General features: G+C 40.1%; 1 protein-coding gene across 4 annotated transcripts in view; it reads right to left on the bottom strand.

The window, feature by feature from the left end:
- Window positions 1-8,987: 8,987 nt before the first annotated feature.
- Window positions 8,988-23,479, bottom strand: part of LOC105430267 (discoidin domain-containing receptor 2) — a 99,698-nt gene continuing 85,206 nt past the window's right edge. For 3 of the 4 annotated variants that reach the window (XM_089077657.1, XM_011643755.3, XM_089077656.1), the window contains 4 exons: window positions 22,603-22,810; window positions 21,606-22,157; window positions 21,272-21,369; window positions 20,427-20,988 (listed from right to left, as the gene is read on the bottom strand). In XM_089077657.1, coding sequence (XP_088933783.1) covers window positions 20,821-20,988; window positions 21,272-21,369; window positions 21,606-22,157; window positions 22,603-22,810 — 1,026 coding nt within the window. In that variant the 3' untranslated portion in view covers window positions 20,427-20,820. Of the gene's footprint in view, window positions 10,217-20,426; window positions 20,989-21,271; window positions 21,370-21,605; window positions 22,158-22,602; window positions 22,811-23,479 lie in introns of those variants that run through there. The other variant, XM_089077655.1, reaches the window with a different exon arrangement.

Here is a 23,479-nt window from a genome sequence, read left to right as displayed (position 1 = left end):
CATCCGCCGGCGTACTTCCGTATGCAATGCATTCGACGTAATGTCCGTTGGTACAAATGGAACTTCCACGAAGTGCACTTTCCGCGCGTCGCAATCGGGATTATCGTCTTCATCTTTTCGCGTAAGGGAGGAAATAGCCATTCCATCGGAAGCCGTATCCATCGCGTCGGACATCTTTGCAACTTTTGGTCCACGTGTAAAGTTTCCGAGGAAAGTCGGCCGGCAACTCTCTCGTGTGTACATTATTTTCTTGATGACGAATAAAAAAAAAATCAAGTACTCACTTTTCCCCGTCTTTCTCACGTTTCCAGTTGCTTAACCTTAGAATCGACCTCATTGGCGGATCAATATCACGAATATCTCCGCGAACACGAGGAAATTTTCTCGCACACGCATACCTATAACGCCGAGATATTTTTTACGAGGAAAACGGACGCGACGCATAAACGTCGGCCCATCTGTTAGTAATTTGTAAGACGAGTCGGGTAATTAAAAGTTTGATGCGAGCATTAAACTCGTCGGGTTATAAAACGAGGGGGTGTTGCTCGCCGGTCGGTCGGGCTGGCGGCTTTTGCTGCGGGAGAGAAAAAGCGAGAGAGCGACAACGGAGGGCGGGCGATGTAGATGCACGAGAGGCGAGGGAGGATGCTGCTCCGATGCATACGCTGGTCGTAGGAGGCACGCTGCAACGGCCATAAAGTGCTTTAGAGTGCATAATTTTTTAAATATCTTTATTATGACCGGCGTACCTCGTCGGGGACAAGGCATGAATTCGTGACGGACGAGCTGCGGTAATTGACCGAGCGGAATCTCGGTGAGCAACGATAAAGTGCAGCGTTGTGAAACTTTTAATGACACACCTCTCGAGGTGTGATACATACCTGCATTGTGCATTGCGAATCATTTTTTCATTCACGTATATACTTGCGTATTTTTATATACGTATATAGGTCGCTGTATGTGGAATTAAAAATAAATTATCTATATTTTTACGTGTTCCCTAAGTTCCTTTTTTTCAATACTTCTGCATACATGTTTATGCTTCATATTATGACACTTCATGAAAAATTAAATATAGAGAACTTTTTTATTAGGAAGAAGATATTTTGGAGAGGCAAAATGTAATATTTTGTAATTAACATAGAGTTATGAATGTTTTATAACGTCATAACTATATCATGTCGCATTTTTGTGCACATTTCGGAATAGGAATTTCGGTTGAGAAAAATACGCGTTTTATCTTCTGCTCTAAGTAATTCATTCGAATCGTTTTAATTGCTCGTCCATACGAGTTTTCGTCGGACGCAATTTGTCGGTTGGCGGCCTTACGGATGAAAACAATTCTGTACGAGCGACTAGCTGGCATTGCGGTTTCCGGACTGCAGGCCGGAAATAGACAGTAAGATATCGGGAAAATCCAATGAAAGGGAGTTAATTACAGCTCGTCCCCGCTCGAGCTTCTCGCACGGTTGTGACATACCGCAAAGCCTCTCTCTCGATCGACAATTTGCGCATACAGAGTAATACGAGCGGGTTTGAGCTTAACTGTTGGGGGGAGGGGGAGGGGGGAAAATGTCGATTCCGTGCAAACGGGAGTGCATTAAAGAGCCCCACTGTGTGTCATTGGGATTTGTAATATGTGCGTATATCTCATTTCTGTCCAAATGCTACATTATTACGTGCGTATTTTATACCGAATATGGCATAAGTAAATATATATATATATTTATTTAATTTTTGTATCATTACCGGATATATATGTATATGAATTTTTCTGGTAATAGAGAGAAAGAAAAATACATCTTATGTAACATTTTCTTTGTGATACATTCGTAATTTATGTTAAATTGTTACATATCAACAATATATATTTTATAATTTTATAATCCTCTTACTTTGAGCGGGAAATAACGGTGCGCTTTTACATGCCTAATCTGTTTTTTCGCGTTTGGGTTACGCGGCCGATCGTACTCGATCGATCTCCATAAACCGTAGAAACGTAAAATAAAATCATTTAAACCGCGATTCTCGCGCACTCGCGTTGTTATTAGTCCTTAATCCAGCTGTTACCGTCGCGCGCACTGAATCCCATTCCCGTTAATCAAAACGTTACGGCCTATACATGGCGTATTCGTACGGGCCGAACCATTAAATTCATGTATAACGTTCGCAGACGTTCTCTTGCAGTTTCGCATACGACTAGCGGACGTGTGCCGGCATGAACGTGCACGACAGCGGACATCGTTATTACATTCCGCCTGTTCGGACAGCCTTTTTTCTCTCACGTACTAGTTGCAGATATCATTTTACGCTCACGTCGGTTTGATCATCGGCTCGTAAATTATAAAGTCGGCGAACGCGTACCCCTTATGCAAATCCCACGGTGCAATGGGTAATATACGCTGTACGAAGCGTACGGAGGTTTATGTCAGAGATTTTTAAACTTCTTTTATGCCGCGAGATATACGAACCTCGAGCTAATTTTTTATCAAGCGTCATATCGCTTCTATTATTATGTATTCAGAATGTACTAAAACTGTATAGATGAACAATGTGTCGTGAATTTTTATTTATATATCACCATTTTTAACCAACAGTTGACGTTGTTTTATGATTAAATTTTATTTAGATTTTGTTAACTAACTTTCAAATGCTTTTTTTGTTAATAAATAGTACTTCATTGATTTGAAGAAGATCTAAGATTATATGAAGGGAGTATGTAGTAATAGTAGGGATTATTGCAACATGAAACTCTTGTTCTCAGTAGTTCGAACACGAAAAGATATCAATCTGATGGGGAGGACTTATGTATATTCATGCATCTACTTTATCTTTATAGCAACCTTTATTTTTCTTGATGCATAGAATCCCGCCGACATTATAACGACGTCGTTAAAACGCACTGACAGGATTGAAAACGAATGATGTAGGTCCAACTGTATACTAGGGGGTCTAGAAAAATCATTCCGACTTATCTTAGATATTTTTTTGATAGACTTCAATCTGATCCAACTCTAATATTATATAATAAATTAGCAACTAAAATCAAAGCGACATTTTGTTCCTAAATTAATTAAACATTAAAAAAACAGGTATATTATTTTTAATTGTTAACTGTATTAGTTTTTATGATATCAAGCGTATAATTGAAACACGTGATTAATATACGAAAATTATATATGATTACCGGCTATATATGTTTTTTGGTATAACTCACGTGTTAACTATGCGTGAGAACATCATGATACTGGAATTTGTTGATACCTGTTATTAAATCATTGGCGTTGTATCTCAAAAGCGCAATTTAAATCTCATCTCTTTGAGCAACACTCATACATATTCATTCGGGTATTTTAATTTTAGAGTAGATCGTAAGATCTGTGAATGCTTGACTACAGCTGACATTAAAGAATCAAGAGCAAAGTCCAGTGACGAAGATTACGGGATGAAATTGCTGTAGGAAGTTGCGTTAGAACGATGCACATAATATAGTCTCTAGTTAATAAATTGTATATCATGTTATTGATTTATTACGTTACTAAAGGAAAATTAAGTCTCTTTATAGGAACTATATAACTTATATTTTTTGCCTAATTACAATTATATATCACAGATAATCTAGTAAAAAAACATTTTCATTCATAATTGTATAAAATAATTATATTTTCTAAGATCTTTAAAATTTAAATCGCAATCGGTAATTAAGAAGTATGTAATAATTTAACATTTTTATCTAATGAATAATCATATTGTTTAATTAGGCGTAACTAAAACAGTGGCACTCTAATTTACATGCAGTAATATACCTAAGTTAAATTTGTCAGTTTAAATTAATTTAAGCTATTATGTACCATCACGAGTGTTTACCATTCAGCTTTGTCTTATACTGCATATAACTTTAAATCCATTCAAATAATGACGTCGTTACGACATACTGACGAGAATCACCGTGGGTAGCTGCGTCCAGCAGCGCGTTTTGGAATCTAAGACAAACCCTTGCGTACCATTTCTCGGGGTAGTCCGTGGGGTGCTTTGTTTCGTCAACCACAAGCAATTTGTTCGTTTGTTAGTTGTGGAAGTATCTCGTCGGCCTGAAATGCCAGCGTAAATTCCTATTGGTGGCAACACGGTACGATACAACGAAGTATTCGTGAGAGGGATACAAAATGTCGAAGGAGAGAGAGATAAAGAGTGAGGGGACAAAGACGCCGAAGGAGAGAGAGAAAGCGGAAAGAAAGACAGAGAGCGGTGGCGCTTAGTTGCCGAAGTACAAATTAGATTATGCGCGGTGTCGCCGCGGGGGTGCTCCGGTCGCTTGTTCGTAGAAAAGTTACAGCCCCGTCTCGTTCCTGACGCCTGTACTTGTCTAGCTTGCCCCTTCGCGTAGACACCAGCCGCAAAGACCCTTCCGAGTTGTTCAAATCCCTTCCGAAGATCGGCACCACCCGTTGATATTCTGATCTTGTGGGCGGAGATACTTTAATTTATATAAAAATATATAACGTTGAAACCATAAATGATTTCTGTCGAGAATTGGAATACAATTTGATTTCTTTGAAATTTCAAAGGTCTGATGCGAAACACAAAGGGCAGCAAATCAAACGGCAGCAATCAACGGCTATACTGTGAAAACTGTAGATTTTTTTACCAAATAAGGAATAGTACAGCTCAAAAAAATCGTTAAGTTTGAAACAAACTTTGAACATAAGAATCTAGAACTTATTAACAGCAAGAAAATGTACCAGGAAAAGTCGCAACTGAATTTAATTACCTCGTAAGAAATAGTGTAGAAGATTTTGCAATATCATTTGCTCACCATTCACTAAAAAATAAAAATTGTAATTAAGTAACAGCTTCATTAATTATTACTTGATACAATGGGACATCGCAAAATTATGTAGATTAATTGACTTTCTTAATTGTGATACAAACTGGATTTTTACGCAGTATTTTATTTACATAGAAATTTAATTAAAAATTTCTTTTATATCATTTCTTTTATATAAGCCATATCACAGAAATATATTTCTTAATTTTATATAATTATTTTGATTTCATAATGACATAAATCAGTTTTATCGTTATATTATGCATTTAATATCAAATAGCTCTCTCGGCGTATTAGTAGAACAGCGCCAGTAATGTTAAGACATAATTTTAATTATTATGCCGGCCATTATTATAAATGACAAACGGTATTTTCGGAGGTTCGAGCTTTATTATGATATTATTACGACAACACCTGACGTAGTAGATCCTGATGGTTTTGCAGAGTTGATGTGTAGTCCCATTAAATTGGCTGGTTAATATCACGGAAGCATGTCAGGGCATGAGGCCAGCTTATTTCCTTCACAACCCAGCTATTAACCCAGAGACATTTAGTTTGGGCGTAACCTTAAATGAATAGTTCACCAGCTCCCAATGAAGATACCTTACGCTTATTAAATGAGATATATTTGATTAAAACGATGATTTCTTAAGAGAACATTAATTATATATAAATGTTACGTAATAACGAAAATATTACTATCTGTACAAAATACGATGACAAGAAGTAAAACGCGTGAAGGAATGTGGACCGAATAAATCCCTTTTAGTAACCAGTGTTATTCCTTGCAATTCTGTTTACGTTTTCCGAGCCAACATCGACCGGCCGAAGGGGCGGCTACCCTTCGGTTGAAGTTCAAATAAATGCTAACCGCATTATATCCATCACGTACCATTTTCGTCGCGTAAGTGAAATTGCGTGAGCCCCAACAATATTACTTCGATGCCATTAGTTTGCACCGGCAATAAGAAATTGCTAATCAATTTGATGGGCACCGTCGTATGTCATTTGTCATTTATATCGAATTACAGGGCTTAGCATCGGGAATGCGATAAAAAATTATATTTCGTACACGTATATACATCCCCCTCCCCGTGAGATTCGAAAATTGAATTTCGCATCTTACACGCGATATCACTTTACGACAGATATACGTTTTTGTTTTTTTTTTAAAAGACGATCCCCAATCAATACCTAATCCGCTGAATTGCGAAGAAGGGAGCGGGGGAGAGCGGGGGCGGCGTCTCTTCTTACCTCTGATCTCCTCACAGGCTAAAGCCATTAACACTTAGCGAGGCGATCCTGCTTTGCATGAAATCGAGACAAGCGCGCGTAAGCGCGCATAGAGGTGGAGAGACGTCGCGCCGCCGCCGGCGCGAAGAGAGACGCGCGAGATCGATAACGCTCACGTCGATTTTATAATTCATGAATTCATAATTCAAGCACACCGCTTCTCGTCGTGCCCTAAAATGGCACCTACGTATAGGTGCTTCTTGATCGGCGAAGCGTCGTAACGCCGGAGGAAGCTTTAAAGCTTTTATTACTTACAAACGGCAGTAATTCACTACGCCTGTGTCAGTACTTAACGGCATCTCTGCCGATCGCAGCAGCAGCTGCGTCGGCACTGAGCGCCCGCGTCCTCCGCACTTCATTTTATTAGATTATTAATTAACAATTTCATTTACGTCGGCCCGACGATCGCCGGCGAGTCGTTTGTAACTTTAACCGTTAAAAGTAATAGGGTCGACGGGAAGTTTGCAACGAGTTATAAGTGATGATAATTGCTCCGTTTGTGAAATTCGATCGGCTCTACCAGAGTATACGGTGAACAATAATATTGAAATTTAATAGCGAGTAATGGAACGCACCGACGTAACGACGCGACGTAATGAGGATTGTTCTTAAACAACCATCCTCCAGAGCGCGATGAGCGAACGGTTAAGGTTACGGCATCGAGATGCGCGTTAAAACCGAGGAAATGGTTTTTGATGGAACGCCGCAATTTCAGGAAACGTCTTAAAAATTTTATCGGTTACAAACAAGAATCATAATTCGTTTTAGGATCGTCGATGTTTGCGATCTATCTATTTGCCCATGGGAAATAGCTCCGAGAGCGCTAAATCCACCGCACTTAGATATTCCCACGATTCATTCGCGTCTTCCCATAAAGTTCGATGGTCCGTGAAGCCTAGCAGCCCTCCTTAACTGGTTCCACTCTTTGTCTTTATCCTCGACGAAGCGAGAATAATGCGGAGGGTCTCCGTCGTCGTCTGGTCTTGGAAGAAACGGAACGATAATTATCTTGTTTCTCTCGGATTTTGTTCGATTAATCCCGTTAAATGCTACAAGAAAATTGCATTGCCAGAGAGCAGCGATGTTGTGCACACGCATATATTATTTACCATCAGCTCCATAAACTTGTCATCCCAACACGTGTAATATTTACATCGGCGTTTGTGTGTCACGTCGATGGGATAACTTTTAACAAACTACTATAGAGTCGCATAGATACAGCTGTCTTCTTCCCCGCATTCCGCATGCATCGCGAGGTAAAGTTTTCATCGATCCGCGAAAAGACATTTCGCGATACGTCTTTGGATACTGACGCGCTCGCTCAAGAGTGAACACGTATCGCGGGCTGTCACATGACAAAGTCCGGCAGCAACGGCACCTGGAGGTGACAACTTATTTCCTTCGCGCCTTACCCGCTGTTCCAGCTCGCCCCTTTGTTCGATGAATAATATATGGCGATGGCTGTCTGCATTGTTTTGCGTATATTCAGACGCGCGCGCGCGCACGTATGCACCTTGGGCACCGGATGCTGCGCGTGTCCCCTCCGGCGTCTACGCGATTTCCCGCTACGTGTCCGCGTACATAACGACGTATCCGGCCTGCGCGAAAGGAACTTTGGCAAGTCTCGACGCTGACGATATCAAAAGTACCGACAACCAACAGGCAGACGCGCTTCGCAGAAAATTTCGCGCTAAATTTTCGTCGTAACCTTGCTCTACGTGACGGACATACGGTTGGAATACTGACACGATACCTGGTGTTTTTTTGAACGCTGAGTGTCGCACATCGTTCTAAGTGATATATGATAATGTGGTAGAGCTTGTCGTCACATTCCTCAAAATTAATCTAATATATTCGTAATTGAAATTTATGAATTTCACGCATTTATTTTTAAATAAAATATAAAAAATTATTCCCTTTTTGAAATCAGCTCTGAGGGAGTCTAAAAAAAGAGAAGAAAAGAAGGGAATGTAATTGATCGTTATAGCCCGAGAAATATCCCGATTGGCCCATTTTTCTAAACGACGATTTTTCTAAACGATTTTCTATAGGGCTATATTTTCCGACTTATTTCGTGCACGACGACACGCCTTCGTATATCTTCGTTAATTTACACCGATGCTACGTGACGCGACTTTCCGAATTATCCGAAACACAGAGTTGAATTCGGTACCCACGGCAATGTTGAATTTTACAACGACAACCTCGGATAAACCGAGATAAACTTCGCGCTGTTTCTCTTCTCGCCCTTCGTTAGATTGCTTCCATCCCTCCTTTCCCATCGGCATTTAAAGAATTCATAAGATGGGGAAGCATCTTTTTCGCGGTAAACAATCGTGAAACACAACCCACGTTTCTCTTTATTTTTAATTTGAAAAATCTCAGGATCCGGTGGCGGTGAAAGAGTCGAAACGTTCTTGATAAAATTAAAAATATTTTCTCGTATTTTGTAGAATATATCTTCGTAGTCTTTCCATTGAAGAAGTTTCAATAAAATCGTCATTTCGCATTTAAAATTGCTAGCAACGAATTATCATAGTTTATTACAATAAATATAAATGATTAAAGAAATACTGAATAATTTTTACAAATTACATTTATATAAATAATTTTTTGTAAATCAAATCAAGAATATAAAATCGCTTTGTAAAATTCTGCCATCAGTTCGATACATCAACAAATGGACATATTTTTTAAAATTCTTTTTTTTTAGGTTGTTTTGACATCTATCCCGTTTTTAATTACTTTACGCTTTTGGATGTGCAGTATGTCAAATTAATATAGCAAAGATTCTACTATATATTTTATAAATCCGTTTTATTAAATTGCGGTGATGTGGTTGACGGAAAATTTATGCGATCGTACAAATTAAATGTATTCATCCATATTTCCATTATAAAATAATTGCAGAACTGAATATTTTTAATTAAAAAAAATATTTTTAAAATTGTTTTAAAATTTTTTGTTTGATAATAACGGTAAAACAAATATGTTTTCCTTGGCAACGATAATAACACATTATGGGCAATTCCATATTAACAATTAATGGCGGCAAAATAAATATTGGTTATAGAATTAACGGAATATCCAATGTTATATTAATAATAAACTGTTGAAAGGAAGGGCATAATGCTATCGAGAGCGGATAATCAAATAGCTGCTCATTACTGTGGCAGGAACGCAATTGATCAATTATATAGTCGTGCATACGCGACAAAGTATCCACAGACAGATGCAACATAGTCGTTGCTGTGGTCGCTGTATAAATGTTTCTCTCTGTAACACGGTTGCGCCTGGTAATTGTCCCTATTAATAAAACTTCGCGACAACGAAGTAACATAATTTAACTTGATGCTGAACGCCATTTCATTACGTACAATATAATAAAGTCACCGGGGAACTACCGGTGACTTTGCTTTCCTCGTATTGTCTGTAATAAATATTTCTCGATTATTACCTGGCACTTTTTCTCTTTTGACCGGAGTTCCGAGAGCCGTGTAAAAATTCCAGACAGTCTTTGCCGTAATAAGCCGGATGCGCACGAGATAACCAGAAACAGTGAGGAGTCGAAAAGAGCGAATGCGCGTAATAAAGTGAACGTTCATTATCGCCGTGGGGGGGTTCCAATTGATCAATTAGATCCCGGAGCAAAGTGCCCGTAATTGGATGCGCGGTGCGCGCAGTCACTGCGTAAAAGTGCAGCGCTGAAACAGTGATTGCGCATTTGTACGACGGTCACTTCAGGCTTCGTCATCCGGTCGGTGAAGAGCGGACGCGGTCCCACGCGGGCCATCATGTGCGATCGGCGATTAAAAGGATCGTCATCGTGGGCCCTTGTCCGCCCGAGCGTAATTCAGCTGGCCAATTCGATAGCGACGTCGCGCCGTCATTTCCGAGTACGAGCCGTCCCGGCACAACTCGCAGAGTGGCTTGGAGAGGATTAGCCCGTCGGTTCGATTTCATCGAATCTCCTCGTGGCTGAGCCCTAGATGTCATCGCCAGGAAGGTCGGGACGTCGAAGATCGGGCGGAACGATGAACGGATGTCGCGGCACTCTCTTGTTCGTGCCATACCCACTCGCTTCGCATTCTGCGTCTGTGGGAGTGCAATCGTGTCATACACTAATTTCTAACTAACATCCGCAAGACGAAACTTTCGAGATATTACGGCTCTCCTTGCTAGGGTCGATTCGTCCATTATGCGGACAAGAGGATCACTTAACATCCTGCAATTTTCATACATGATAGTATGTATAGATTTTTCTTGTCTATATAGATTTTAATTTTTCTCTCATAAAATGAATTGAACTAATTTGAATTAATTTTGCTAAAAATAGCTGAGTAATTATACAAAGAATTAAATGCCAAAATCAATTTATTCTCATACAAAACTTCTGATATATTCAATTGAATTAATAAATAGTCCTTCATAAAATTTCTTCGGATATGTTGCTGAATAATTTGTTATATATTTTGCCACCTTCAAATTTTCTGATAACTCTTTTAATGTGAAAAACAGTTAACAATATCAAAATGCGAGATTCTATCGATTTTATTTCCATTTTATTCAGACTTCGTCGAATAAGATTCGCGCGGGAGATCAACGCGCTCGTGGGTTCAACTTCATCCAAGAATAAATCGTCTGCGGACGGCTGCGCGCTGTCTTCCCAATTATAAAAGCTATTATGAATTTGCCGGGCAATTTGGCGGGTTTGAAAACGTGCCGCGCGTACGCGATATACCCCTCGGCGGTGGAATATCGTGATATTCCAGGGGCTTACGCGGCTCGTGAGTGGTGACTTCCTTCTGGCAATTTTGCGAAGCGAACAAAAATAAAGACGCGGGCGCGAACGCGAGGCATTAACGATCCGTTGAGGGCGACAACGACGGGCTCCGACGGGCATCCTGCTTGAACGGCGAGAATATTTGTCTTCGGACTCGCCCATTTGACATCCGATACCTCTTGACACCGACACGCCGCGTAAAGAATTGCTGGCGCCTCCGCTTGGGCACCGTCTGCTTCGAATTGTCGTCCATTTTTCTCATAGAGCCGACATACAGTCTCATGAAGGTCTAGCTCTCTGCGCACCTGCTAAATGCGAGCATCCAATGTTTTCCCGTAGATACTTTCGACGGAAATAGTGCCACTTTTCACCTTCCTCGCGTTCGATAATCCTGACGTGTACTGATACATGGCGAACAGCCAGCGTGCAAACATAACCGTCTACTAAAAAGGCAGACTAGGATAATAACTAATGCTGTTGTTTGTGATAAAAAAAGGATTATATTTAATAAAAAAATTGCATTTAGTGCAAATTGTTTGATTATTTATGATTATTTGTTTTCTGATGTCGAGGAACAACTTGCGGTACATCTGTTATAAGCAGATAGAGCAAGATTAATTCTCAAAAATTTTGCAAATTTTGGACTTTAGTACTCGGATGAAACGTAATGACGGCAGATTAAGGGATCGTGTGGCTCGGAGTTGGCGATTAATGTCTTTAAAGCTCACACGATGTGAGGCTAAGCCTCTTAATTCTCTACCCTTTCATGTTACGAGGCGTAATTGATACTTCCCCTTTTTTTACGCTTCCGTTGTAAGCACTTGGTCGTTTATCCGTTTAATTGCTCGCGAAGCGGCTCCAGTCTGTATTCTAATCGTTCTGACCCCGGGAGCGTCGACCGATCGATAAAATGTGGTGTACGAAATTGACCTCAGAGCGTAGTTGCGTAGTAAAGCTTATCCCTCCTCATAATTCAGAGTCCTAGGCGAATTTCAGGTACCGTGGCACAAATTGTGCTCACGTCGTACATTATGCGTCGAACCCCGTGATTTCGTAGTTCCGTACGTCCCTCACGCATCCACACGCACAGAATTCCAGGAGCACGCGATTGTTGAGCCCTACGCTTGGCATCCGGTCGGTAAAGCTCCGCCGTGGCCGACGTCAGGGATGGATTTACTTCGACGCCAACTACCTACTAGCCTGCGGCTACGACAAACCCCCGGTTTATCGCGGCGACAACCGCTAGGAATATATTGTCACGGTTGAACCCGCCGCCGAAATTTCTCTCCTAATCGCAACGCGTGATCACAAACAATTACCGCAGCGTTGAGAGGCAATACATGGAGAATCGCATTGATACAATTCTCGCTTCCGAGTTTACGGGACGTAGCGACAAACTGTCGTGCGGAAATTCGGAATTCGAAACGGAAATTCGCACCCACGATTATCATCGATTTAATTTAACGCTGAATTCATATTTAGAATATGCGATGACGACAATGTCTTATTTTTTATCGATTTTAATTTGCGAATTTTGTTACACGCAAATGAAATAAGAAACCGACGATTTTTCATATCGCCGTTCTTTTATTTTAAATGGACGGTGATATATGCGCGTCCCTGTATACAAAGGTGTTGCCCGTACTTTGCCAACTCGTAAGTGGTAGGTGAACACCTAATCGAGGTCCAAATTGGGGTGGGCGATAACCGCGGCGCCAGTGCGGAACACGACACAGGGCACAAAGGAACTCCTCCGTGCGTGCCACCCCTTACATAGGACTCGACCGTAATTTCGGATGTGATGCAGCAATATTTTCGGGACCGAGACAACGTATTTGCCGCAACACTTATGCGGTAACACTTTGATGGATGAGAAACAATAATGGCAATGATTACAGAAGCTTTTACAGAAAACGCATTAGTGGACTCATTTTGCGTTTTCCCTGGTTAGAGAAAGACACTTGGTCGTGAGTTATGCTTCCCGCAATGGCAGTCAAATTTTCCGAATAGTCATTCGTATTGCACATTTTAAACATGTTGAATTCTTCGAAACATATTTTGGAATATAAAAAGGAAAATTTATTTAGTTATTTGTAGAATAAACGAATAAAATAATATTTGCTATATATATATATATATAAGGAATGATAAAGATACATAAATTTTATGAAATGTGGAATTAAAAATATGGCTTAATATTTTTAAAGTACTTACCTTTATAACTGTCAATTTTATTATAATTTATACATATTTGTACATATTATACATATTAATTTATTAAGATATAAATTTAAAGAATATATTTTCATTTGATATTTTTTGAAAAGGATAGATATATTTTTGAAAGATATCAACTCAGAGGAATCAGTGTAACGATATAAAATGTATAGTATTGTAATCTTATGAAATGGTTTTATAGACAAAGACATACATTGGCAAAGTAATGCTTTTATACATTTAAGCTTTAAGATACGACTCGCTAGACAAGATACGAACTTGCTGAAAGAAGAGTGTATACATAAAGAGAAAGAGTAAAGAGGGGGAAAGACACGAGTCTCTTCTTCAGTTTTACGTTACATTTTCTCGAAAGAAAATGGTTGAACGGACGAGAAAGGATGGAGAAGCAAGAGAGAAAGAGGGAAAATAACGCGTAAAGCAGCGTGCCGAGGGCAAATTAAAGAGGAACTTGCGAAAAAAGAGAACGGGGTGATAGTGAAATGGAAGGGAGCAGTACAGAGTGCCGCTCTCACCCTCGAGTCATTAAAAACGTGGTCGTCGTTCTGGCCATTAGAATGACAAATGACGTCGTTGACAGTGCCAAATTAGTACGATGAAAGGACGACAGACACTGCGAAAGCCCAGCGTGACGTGACCTATACGTGGGGTATGTTAGGTAGTTTGTAAAATCTTTAAAACGAAAGTTGTTTTTACTACGTATATTCGCGCATACTAATTACTGAAACGATGATAATTATTACCTTTGAAAGTTAATTGAATTAAAATTATTATTATTATTGAAATAATTTGAGAACAATATTCGTCAATTTAATCAAGAGGTCGAAAGAAAGAAAATGTTAATCTTCTTACATGAATTATTGCATAACTATTGTACAATCAGAATTAAAAGTACAATTTTATTATTTGTTTATTTTAATATTTGCAGGAATTTTTAATATATTTTGATATCTTAGAATACATATTCATCTGAAAATTTTCAGAACGTTAAAGGTATAAATCATTACACATAGAATAGCTAATAAACAGATTCAGCGAATCCCAGTTGACTTTAAGTATCCAATGCCTCCTATCTTCAATGTATACTCATTTATTAAGATTAAAGAATATTTATGGAACCTCTGGAGATTTCCAATTAAGCGTACTAGTCATTGGATTATTCTACAATTACCTGGATAATTGACTCTCGACGAATATCCATTGCAGTCTGAAAATTCTTTATTGTATTTACGTGCGATAACGCAGTTATGGAAACTGGCTAAAATAATTATTCCCATAATCAAAGTTAACACATGACGTGATATATAGCAATTTTTCAAAAAGATCATCAGAAGGGACTACAAGGGAAATTATCTTGTTCGATTGGCAAAGAATCCTGACGCGGGATAATAATACGAGATAATATGAGATAATAAAATATGAGATGATTATTCCAAGGTTATGAGAAAAAAATCTCGTAAAGTTTTCGCTTCGCTAAAAGTTTTATTTCACTCGCCGGTCGATCAGCCCGACGTATCTGTGTGTATGACTTTGTGTACGCATGCGTGTGTGTGTGTGTGTGTGTGTGTGTGTGTGTGTGTGTGTGTGTGTGTGTGTATATTCTTAGTGTTCGTGTACTGTATGCGTTTACACACCTCGATACTCGTAGACGCCTACGTCGCAATTAATACAATATAATATGTATAGTTTTGTTTTTTTTTTTTTTATCTATCTTGATAGCATACAAAAGGATACAGGCACACAAATATCAAATATGCATCCGGTACTCGCGTTACGCTATTGATCAATATAATTACACTCACAATAGTACCGCCTCTCCGCATTCGTCGTTTATGCTATATAATACAGATATATACAAATGGTCGCTCCCGCGCGTCGACGCGGGCGTATTTATAATACGTTTACACATATGTATGTATAAATTACAGTCGCTATATACATCGAGAGATTATGCGGCGCGTTTAATACCTTCGGGGTGGCGGAAAGTTTTTCCTATTTATCGCTTGTGCTAAATCTATTGATAAACCATCATCGTTGCTGTCGTTGTCGTACCTGCTCACCGCGCTTTCTTCGACTTTCTACAGTACACCTACAGCCAGACCGTGAGGCATTGCACGATCGATCTTTTATGTACACGGTGTCCGCTCCCGACGAGTCTCTCGTATAAAAATCATACGTGGACGAATTCATCGTGCGATCGTACAAGAATTATATCTTCATGTGAATTGTGAGATAAATAGCACGTCGTGATCTTGTCGCGCTTCTATTATGAATGTAAAAGGAAAAAAATTATCGTTCGCGTTTAATTGAGAAAAGGAACAATTAAGTTTTTATTTCAGTTTCTCTCGACACAATTCGTGAACGGTAACGACTGCGGTGTGCCATATAACACAGCTCCGGGGATCGATCGATCAAACGACCTTTCACAGGTTGGTCCATTTCTTTTTTTTTTTTCATGCTTCCTCGTAGAGTCGCATGTACGCGCACGCACTTACGTGTCGTCGTGTAAAAGATGGGCCAGTTTCCCCCCTTTCCGTCCGTCGCTCCGTCGGTCCCCGTGTCGTCGGTTCAACCGGAGCTTCTTCCCGCATTTCTCATGTCAGATAGAAAAAGGGTTGCATGCGTGATTTATGCCCGAGACTTTTCCCCGGTTCGCACCGGCTGCGTCGTGTTCCCGTGCACATTGTACGTACCGATGCAGAACCGATCGTGTTGTATCTCGGTTATATCGGCGGACCGTGTCCGTATCGTTGTATCGCCCTCGACATAGCGGCCGGAAGAAAACTTACGACTGCCGAAGAGTACGTACCGGGGGCAAAGAACCCGTACGGTGTCAAGACAGTGCTATCTCCGTTCCGATGCCGCGAGAACGGCGATAGGAAATTAGCTGGGTAACATGCGCGCGTGATCCGCGAGAACGGATCCCTTTATGCTCCGAGATTATTAACGTTTCTCATTGCTGACGAGAATAACTCAAAATTACGACCATATTCAATACCGCTCCTAGGCGGTAGATAATGGCATCCGGTTCTGCTCGAACTAGTTCTAACGAATCGGCCAGTCTAGATGCCATTATTTACGTCCTCGAGGGGTCTTTGTACGTTGCTGGTACTCGAAAGCTCGGATAATCTGTACGCATTGTCTTCAGCAATCGCCGTTCTCGTTGTTCAGTCGCTTTACACTAAAAAACAGTACGCTCGAGTAGAAATTTGTTTTTAGCTTAGTGTCATTTACTTAAAATAGATAGCTGTCCAGGCTGTAATTTAGATTTAAAATTGATACGTGTCGATATTTTGTTATCTTTTTTACTCCTTATTTCGTAATAAGCAATCTCAGAGAACAGACTAGTTTAAAATTGATATGAATTTTTATATACGTGTATATTTAGAATATACATATATATATATAAAATTTTATTTTTTTACGTATTATTATATTTATTTATTTATTTATTTTTAATTATTATAAAATTTATCATAATTAAGAATAATAGTATTTATAATAATAATATATCTTGAACAGCATTGATACAGCATTGACATATTAAAAATTTATAAAGATCTCGAATTAGTGTCATTGAAATCAATCGAACTCAATCGAAAAAATAGCTACGAATTGAGAAGCAGAAAAGGCAATAAACATAAATACTGACATGTATTAATTCCAAGTTTAAAACTACAAAACTGGGCCGATTTAACAAATGTAATAGTAAATCTTAAACATGTAATGGTAATAAACAAAAAAAGAAAAGCGATTATAAAAGGATTGTTGATAATGTGAATTTATGAAAAAGTAGCGAGAAAATTACGAATGACTTTAGAGAACGATTACGTCGTAACACAAGGACATTAAGTGGCACTGTCGGCAGCTTGTGCGGTTTCATATAAGTATAAAAGAGACATAAGATATCTCTTACGAAGTACGCCGTGAGCAGATACGAAAGTGTCTTCCTTCGTCATCTTTATCGTTTCCTTCGTCGGGGAAGAAGATCTCCCTTAACTCGCGCAACTTCTTTTTATTACACAAACTAACTTTCCGCTATCTCGCTGTCTTTCTCTTGCTCTTACCGATTACTGATCTAGCCTTGTGACACGCGTCACGCGGAGAGCACGTGCACGTTCGCTTGAGACAAATTGACGATTATTGCCAGGAGCGGACTGTCAGCGGCTGGAAGTACGAGAGAGGGTTCAAGGTACTCGAATTTTCCGTGTCGTGGTACGATAGCTCGGCTCGAATCGATCACGGTGCCGCTGAGCGAGAAAATTATCGAGAGCCTTCGACGAAGAGGAAACTTGGCGAGCACGATCGGTGCCGATGTCGGCCTTAAAAGCGGCGAAATCGAAGATCGAGCCCGCGTGGATTTTGAAGGCGACTCGGGCCATTTTGTCGTCAGTTCGCCATTGCCCTATTACGATAACGATAACCGCTTGTACGTGATATCTTTCTCCCGCCCCCTAAAAGACGACGATTATTATTGCGACGAAATTATTTGCTTGGTGCCCCCCCCCCCAACTTAAGGCGCTTGAAGAAAGTGTGTGTATATGATACGAGGTCCCTAACGGTTAATATTTACACTCGAGAAGCGTTCGAAGCTGTCATTGTTAGTTTTCTCTTTAAATTTCCTAACATCCTACGTGGCGACGATATCGATTAAACACTAAATATACATAGCAATGTTCCAATCGTTGTAGACGCTACGCGCCGCTCTTGTCGCGAAAGGGCGCGACCTGCGCGGGGGAACGCTCGATTAAATTTCTCCTCGACGAGCCAGACTGTCTCATGCTTAATCGAAAAACCGATACGCGCGAACATCGTTTGTTCGATTGTTGGGCAAAAATAACGGAATGTCAATGAGCAACAGACGTCCCGGGACGTGCGGTTGCGAGATCTGGACTCGCAACCCCAGACGTCAGGGAGACCGGTCCGATGAAATGAGAAAAAAATTGAGCTTAATAGATTACGATCGGTAATCAAGGAAAGTGCAGCGGTCAATGGACGATCAAATAATCGTGCGGGAGAACGTTATTTGAACGACTCGCGGTAAAAGCACCGAACGAGCCTTAAATTTCATGCCACGTTCCACGTCAGATATTTAAACCGGTAATAAATTTCGCGCCGCACACACAGGTGCACAGCCATCGCTGTTCGTCGACCTAAGAGAGAGAAAGAGAGAGTCGCTGCACTTTACGGCTGCTCTTTCAGGGCGAAATTCAAGGGAGAGCTCCACCGCGCAAGGCACGCTTAAGCATATAACGTGCCTATATATATATATATATATATATATATATATATATATATATATATATATATGTTACTCGCGAGAGCCGGGCTCTTTTTCATTATGTATCACAATGTGGTCGAGGGTCTCTCTTATCCTTGCGCACCCGATATCTCGAATCTTTCTATACGTTTTCTTCTTTTTTTTTTGTTCAATTACGTACATATGTAGTTATTGTTGTCTCATCCCTGTATTGTCGGTTCCTTAACGCTGGTAATTCTCGATTCTCCTCGTTGCATGAAGGCGATGTCGGTAGAGATAGAGAAATAAAGTTGGGCTTATACAATCTATTATATGCTTAAAATTCATCGTCGTACGATAATACGTATTACCATTTTTTAATATATATATATATATATATATATATATATATTAAATATATATATATATATATGTATATATATGTATATATATACATATATATATATATATATATACATATATACCGTTTTTTAATATATATATATATATTATATATATTATATATATATAATATATATATATATAAAAAAAAAATATATATATATATTTTTATATATATATATATATTTTATATATATATATATTAAAAAACGGTATATATATATATTGATAAATATATATAAATATATTTATACATATATTTATATATATATATATATTTTGTATGTATATATATATATATATATATATGTATATATAAATTAAGAATTCGTCACGGGCAATAAATAATACGACGTGCGCGTGCATGGCGCAAGTCAGGTTACTGAATTATTTATGTGACGTCAGTCTTGTGTGAGGCGGGATCGAAGCTCGCTACCGTTCGCTCTTTTAAATATCGTCACGTCGATCTCGTCGCGGCTTTTTTCCCCCGATGTCAAGCGCCACGTCGCCTGACGTTGGTCCGAACGCGCGAATAATTGAAACGCCCGCTTATTCCATCAAGCCAGTAATTAATTATCTCTTCGACTCGACGTAACGATCGCGCCATCGGATAAATATCTCATCCGCCCCGGCCGTTCTTTTTTTTCCCCCCTGGTTGCTCCGCGTTTCTCCTGGATCGATAGCGAGCTCGATCTGGTTGCACATGCGCGCCGAACAGACCAAATCATTAACGCGACTCTTCCTTGGAAATTCGTCCGCGCGCGTTGACGTGTATACATATACATGTTCCGCCTAATGGTTACACATCGTTTGCCTGTGCCATTCTGAGAGATTGATGGACGGAAGTGGCATTTCGCAACGTCACAAGTTACATCTCGTCCGCGAAATTCCACTTCGAGTATAGAGGAGACTTGGCAGTGTGCGCTGAAACGCGGCAGATATTGAGACTTGACTCTCAATGAGCGATTCGAATAAGCGTAGGCGATTGAAAACGTCAAGGTGTACGTCCTGTGATTTTCGCGGAAACCTCACGGACGAATCTCGGGAAGAGTCATTGTTGCACGAGGTCGCTTTATCGTTAAAACTGATATGCCAATCTAATACAATTTCGATTATACGAGATTACACTTATTCGTAAGATGTAGGTCGAGTCTCCCTAAAAGACCGTGCTCGAGATCACGCCTACAATATATGTTCGAAAATTCGTTAATTCGTCGATGGCAGTGCTCGTCGAGAAGAGGGCTTGTTTCGCGACGGACGCGACCGCGCCGCGATCGCGTCGTTTTTTTTTTTCGCGATGCGCTAAACTCGGGGAAAAAAATATCGTTGTTGTAACAAGCAGGATTACGACCCGTTTCGCCGCGCGGTCCCTCACAGCGTTTACTTCGAAATATACAACGTGTTACTTTTGCCACCGGTCTTTACCTCGAGATTAACAACGCGCGTGTTCTCACAGCACCCTCACGGCACTGAGTCTATTTTACTCTGCTCCATCCTCCGTTCCTTCCTTCCGACGCGTATAAATATTATAAAACGCGCATACGGAGTCAAGCATGTGGAACGGATTTGCAAAATACAGGACCGTATATGCATATATGTATGTATGTATGCGGGTATGAGTGTGAATAAATTAATTCGATAAAAACTTTCGTGTAAAAAGAAGTGGCATGACATACGTAGAAGCGACAGTTTAATTTAATCACAAAGTTGATGTTTATAATAATCTGCTCACGGATAGAGTTATTCAATTATTGTGAAACAAAGATACAGAAATCACGATAAAAATAGATTATAAATATATTTTTCATTTTATAAAACCAGAATATTACTATTTAAATATAAATTTTGAATGTGGTGCTTGGTGCGGTTGTTGTAAAAATTTATACTTGTTAGAATTCGAAATGGAACAGATATTTTTGGAAGGTAAATCAGTGTCGGAGGGTTCACTCGGTCACGCAATCTCGTTCTGTAGTAACGAAGAATCCATCATACCTTCGATCCTTTCCCCTTCCTGAATATCCTGCGGACTGCAAGAAGTCCTTACGTGTATCTGTGCAAAGAGTGCTCGCGGCGCTTACTACTTCTGCGTTCACGATCGCACACTGGTTCCGGACTCGGTGGATTCGAGTATGTCAAGTTGTTGGTACCTCGAAGAGGTGGTGCACTCATGGGGGGCGGAGGTGGCGGAAAAAAGCTCTGCAAGCACGCCTAATGCATCGGAAAAGCATATGAAACGTTGACGCCTTCACATGTCCGGCAAACACGTTTCGTGGAAAATGCTCTTACTTCAAAAATAGCAAGAAAAAGAGTAACATTTTTGTAACATTGCTGATATTTTACCAGTTAATTAATAATAAAAAAAAAATGTCATTTTTCGAAAGATTCAAATTATATCAAACATTAAAAAAAAATCATAATTTTGTCATTGTAGAGATATTAACTTGAAATTTTAATTTCCAATGTGACTGTTACAAGCGCTTTTGTATCTCACCTTTGCGCTACCTCTGGAGGACGATTTCGAGAATACGCTATCCTGATCGCTGCTTACACTAGGCACGGGCATTGGTACTGCGTAATCATAAGTGGCATCTATACAGCAAAAAATATTTTCTTTTATTGCTCTGGGTCCTTTTCATCAGAGATAATATATTTGCTAATACGTCATACATATCTGCCAAACTTCGAGAGTCGTGAAATTTAAAAGCGTGTGCAGGCGCACAGGGTTATTAAACTAAGTGACACGCGATATAGTTTGACTATTTCGTGTTTGTATTCTGAAACGCGTATCGTGGTTACGCTGAAGAAGTTCAAGGAACTCGACTCACCAGACTGTTCGACGTTGTCATGGAGGTCCTTGTTGTCTACAACAACCGTGCTGTATCCGTAGTACGCCGTATGAGGGGAGTCTCGATATTTGTTCTCGTGAAAGGGTTCCTGGTACTCGTCGAGCCTGACGTCGCCCAAAAGACGATCATTGAGATCTCGCGGTAGGGTCGTGAGCTTCGTGCCAGCGTACCGGTCGTCGAGTTCCTCGACCCGGTAGGTCATCAAGGAGGGATCCTTCTCCGTGGTGCCGTACGCGGATTCCGGCGACAGATGTTGATGATTGCCCGTCGGAATCGCGCTCTTGGCGCCGAGAGGACTGGCAAAGTTCTTCCGCTGTCTGTGACGCGTGACTATTAGGAATATGGCGACCGCCAGCAACAGAATTACGACGGTCAAGACGCCAATGATCACAGCCATGTAAGTCGGATCGTCCTGCTTAGCTACCGGAACTTCGGCTTGCACCGGATTGTCGCGACCCGAAGTTCTAATCGGTACTAGCGGAGCTTGAGTCGTAGGTGGCGTTTCTGGGGTGAAGTTACCGTGAGCGATGTCTGCAACACGATAGAAACACGTGCTGCTGAATACAACATTTTCTGCCAACTTTGACGCTCATCGATGATCAATAATATATAAAAAAAATTTGTATAAATATGCATTTTTACAAATTAAGAAATTGCACATTAAAATATTTTAAATTGTTAATTATAATAAATTATATATTGTATATCGCACATATATTATTTTTAGAATAATATATTTGGCAATATTTTATTATCAATCTTTCATTGCATCTTAATACAATAATTAAATGGAATATATACTATAGATATCTGTAAGTTCGTATGTTGTATACAGAAAAAGCTTCAAACATTACGATCTTCTCAAAGAAAACGTCTCGATAATATGCGATTCTATAAACGTCACAATTCCCAACTTTCTATTTGAATTGTGAAGACAAATAGTGGAAAATTGCAGAAGCCATGCGCTATAACTTACCGGAGTCAAAGGTGACTTCGCTGATCATAAGCCATCGTGCAGCGAAGGTGAATCTCAATTTGACGAACTTGCCGATCCGATGATGTAGCTTAATCGAGACATTTCTCGATTGTTCGAAGATTCTATCCTCCATGTAAGAAAATATGATGGGATCACCCGTGTAATATCTGCCGCCGATGCTAAACAGGATACTGACATCATTGAATATCTGAAATGAAACAAGATAAAAATACAATGTTATCACATTAATATTCTCTTAAGAAACTGTTCTGTTACGTAGAGCGCCTGAACTATTGAGCCTGATTACCGCACGCGATTTGATCGGATAAAGCGCTATGTGTTCAAAGCTACCGTACGGAATTAATTTGATCGGAAGCATACCCACCCACATACACCGCAGGTACTCGATTACGTTCGCATAATCAGTATTATCGCCGTTATTACCATCGGTAACAGATAATTAGTTAACGGCGCGCTCTGGGATGACATCGACGGTTTCGATAATATGGAGTATCTCACGAACGCGTTCCGAGCGAGCGAGGACGCGTGGAATGCTAATTTCATCCCTCGAAGGCGCAAGACAATTCAGTGAAGAGAATCCAAGCCGAGAGCCGTGTGAAACGGACGAAAGACAGAGGGAGCGAACCAGCGAGTAAGTAGAAGAGAGAGAGAGACAGAGAGAGAGAGAGAGAGAGAGAGAAAGAGGGTATGAAGCTAAGACAGCATAGGAGTTAGGGACGAAGATTACAAAGCCGAGATTATCTAACTCCCTTAGAATGGGGAAAGATGGGGATGTATGGATTTTCGACGTAGTGAAGCCTACCGCCCGCGGATGCGTCGGGAGAATGAGGAAGTCGGCGTAGAGGAAGTGGCAGCC

The sequence above is a fragment of the Pogonomyrmex barbatus genome, unplaced genomic scaffold (genome assembly GCF_055798465.1).
Source record: "Pogonomyrmex barbatus isolate J1 unplaced genomic scaffold, ASM5579846v1 scaffold2, whole genome shotgun sequence".
In the NCBI taxonomy this organism is placed as follows: domain Eukaryota; kingdom Metazoa; phylum Arthropoda; class Insecta; order Hymenoptera; family Formicidae; genus Pogonomyrmex; species Pogonomyrmex barbatus.
This window is presented reverse-complemented; position numbering and strand designations above follow the sequence as displayed.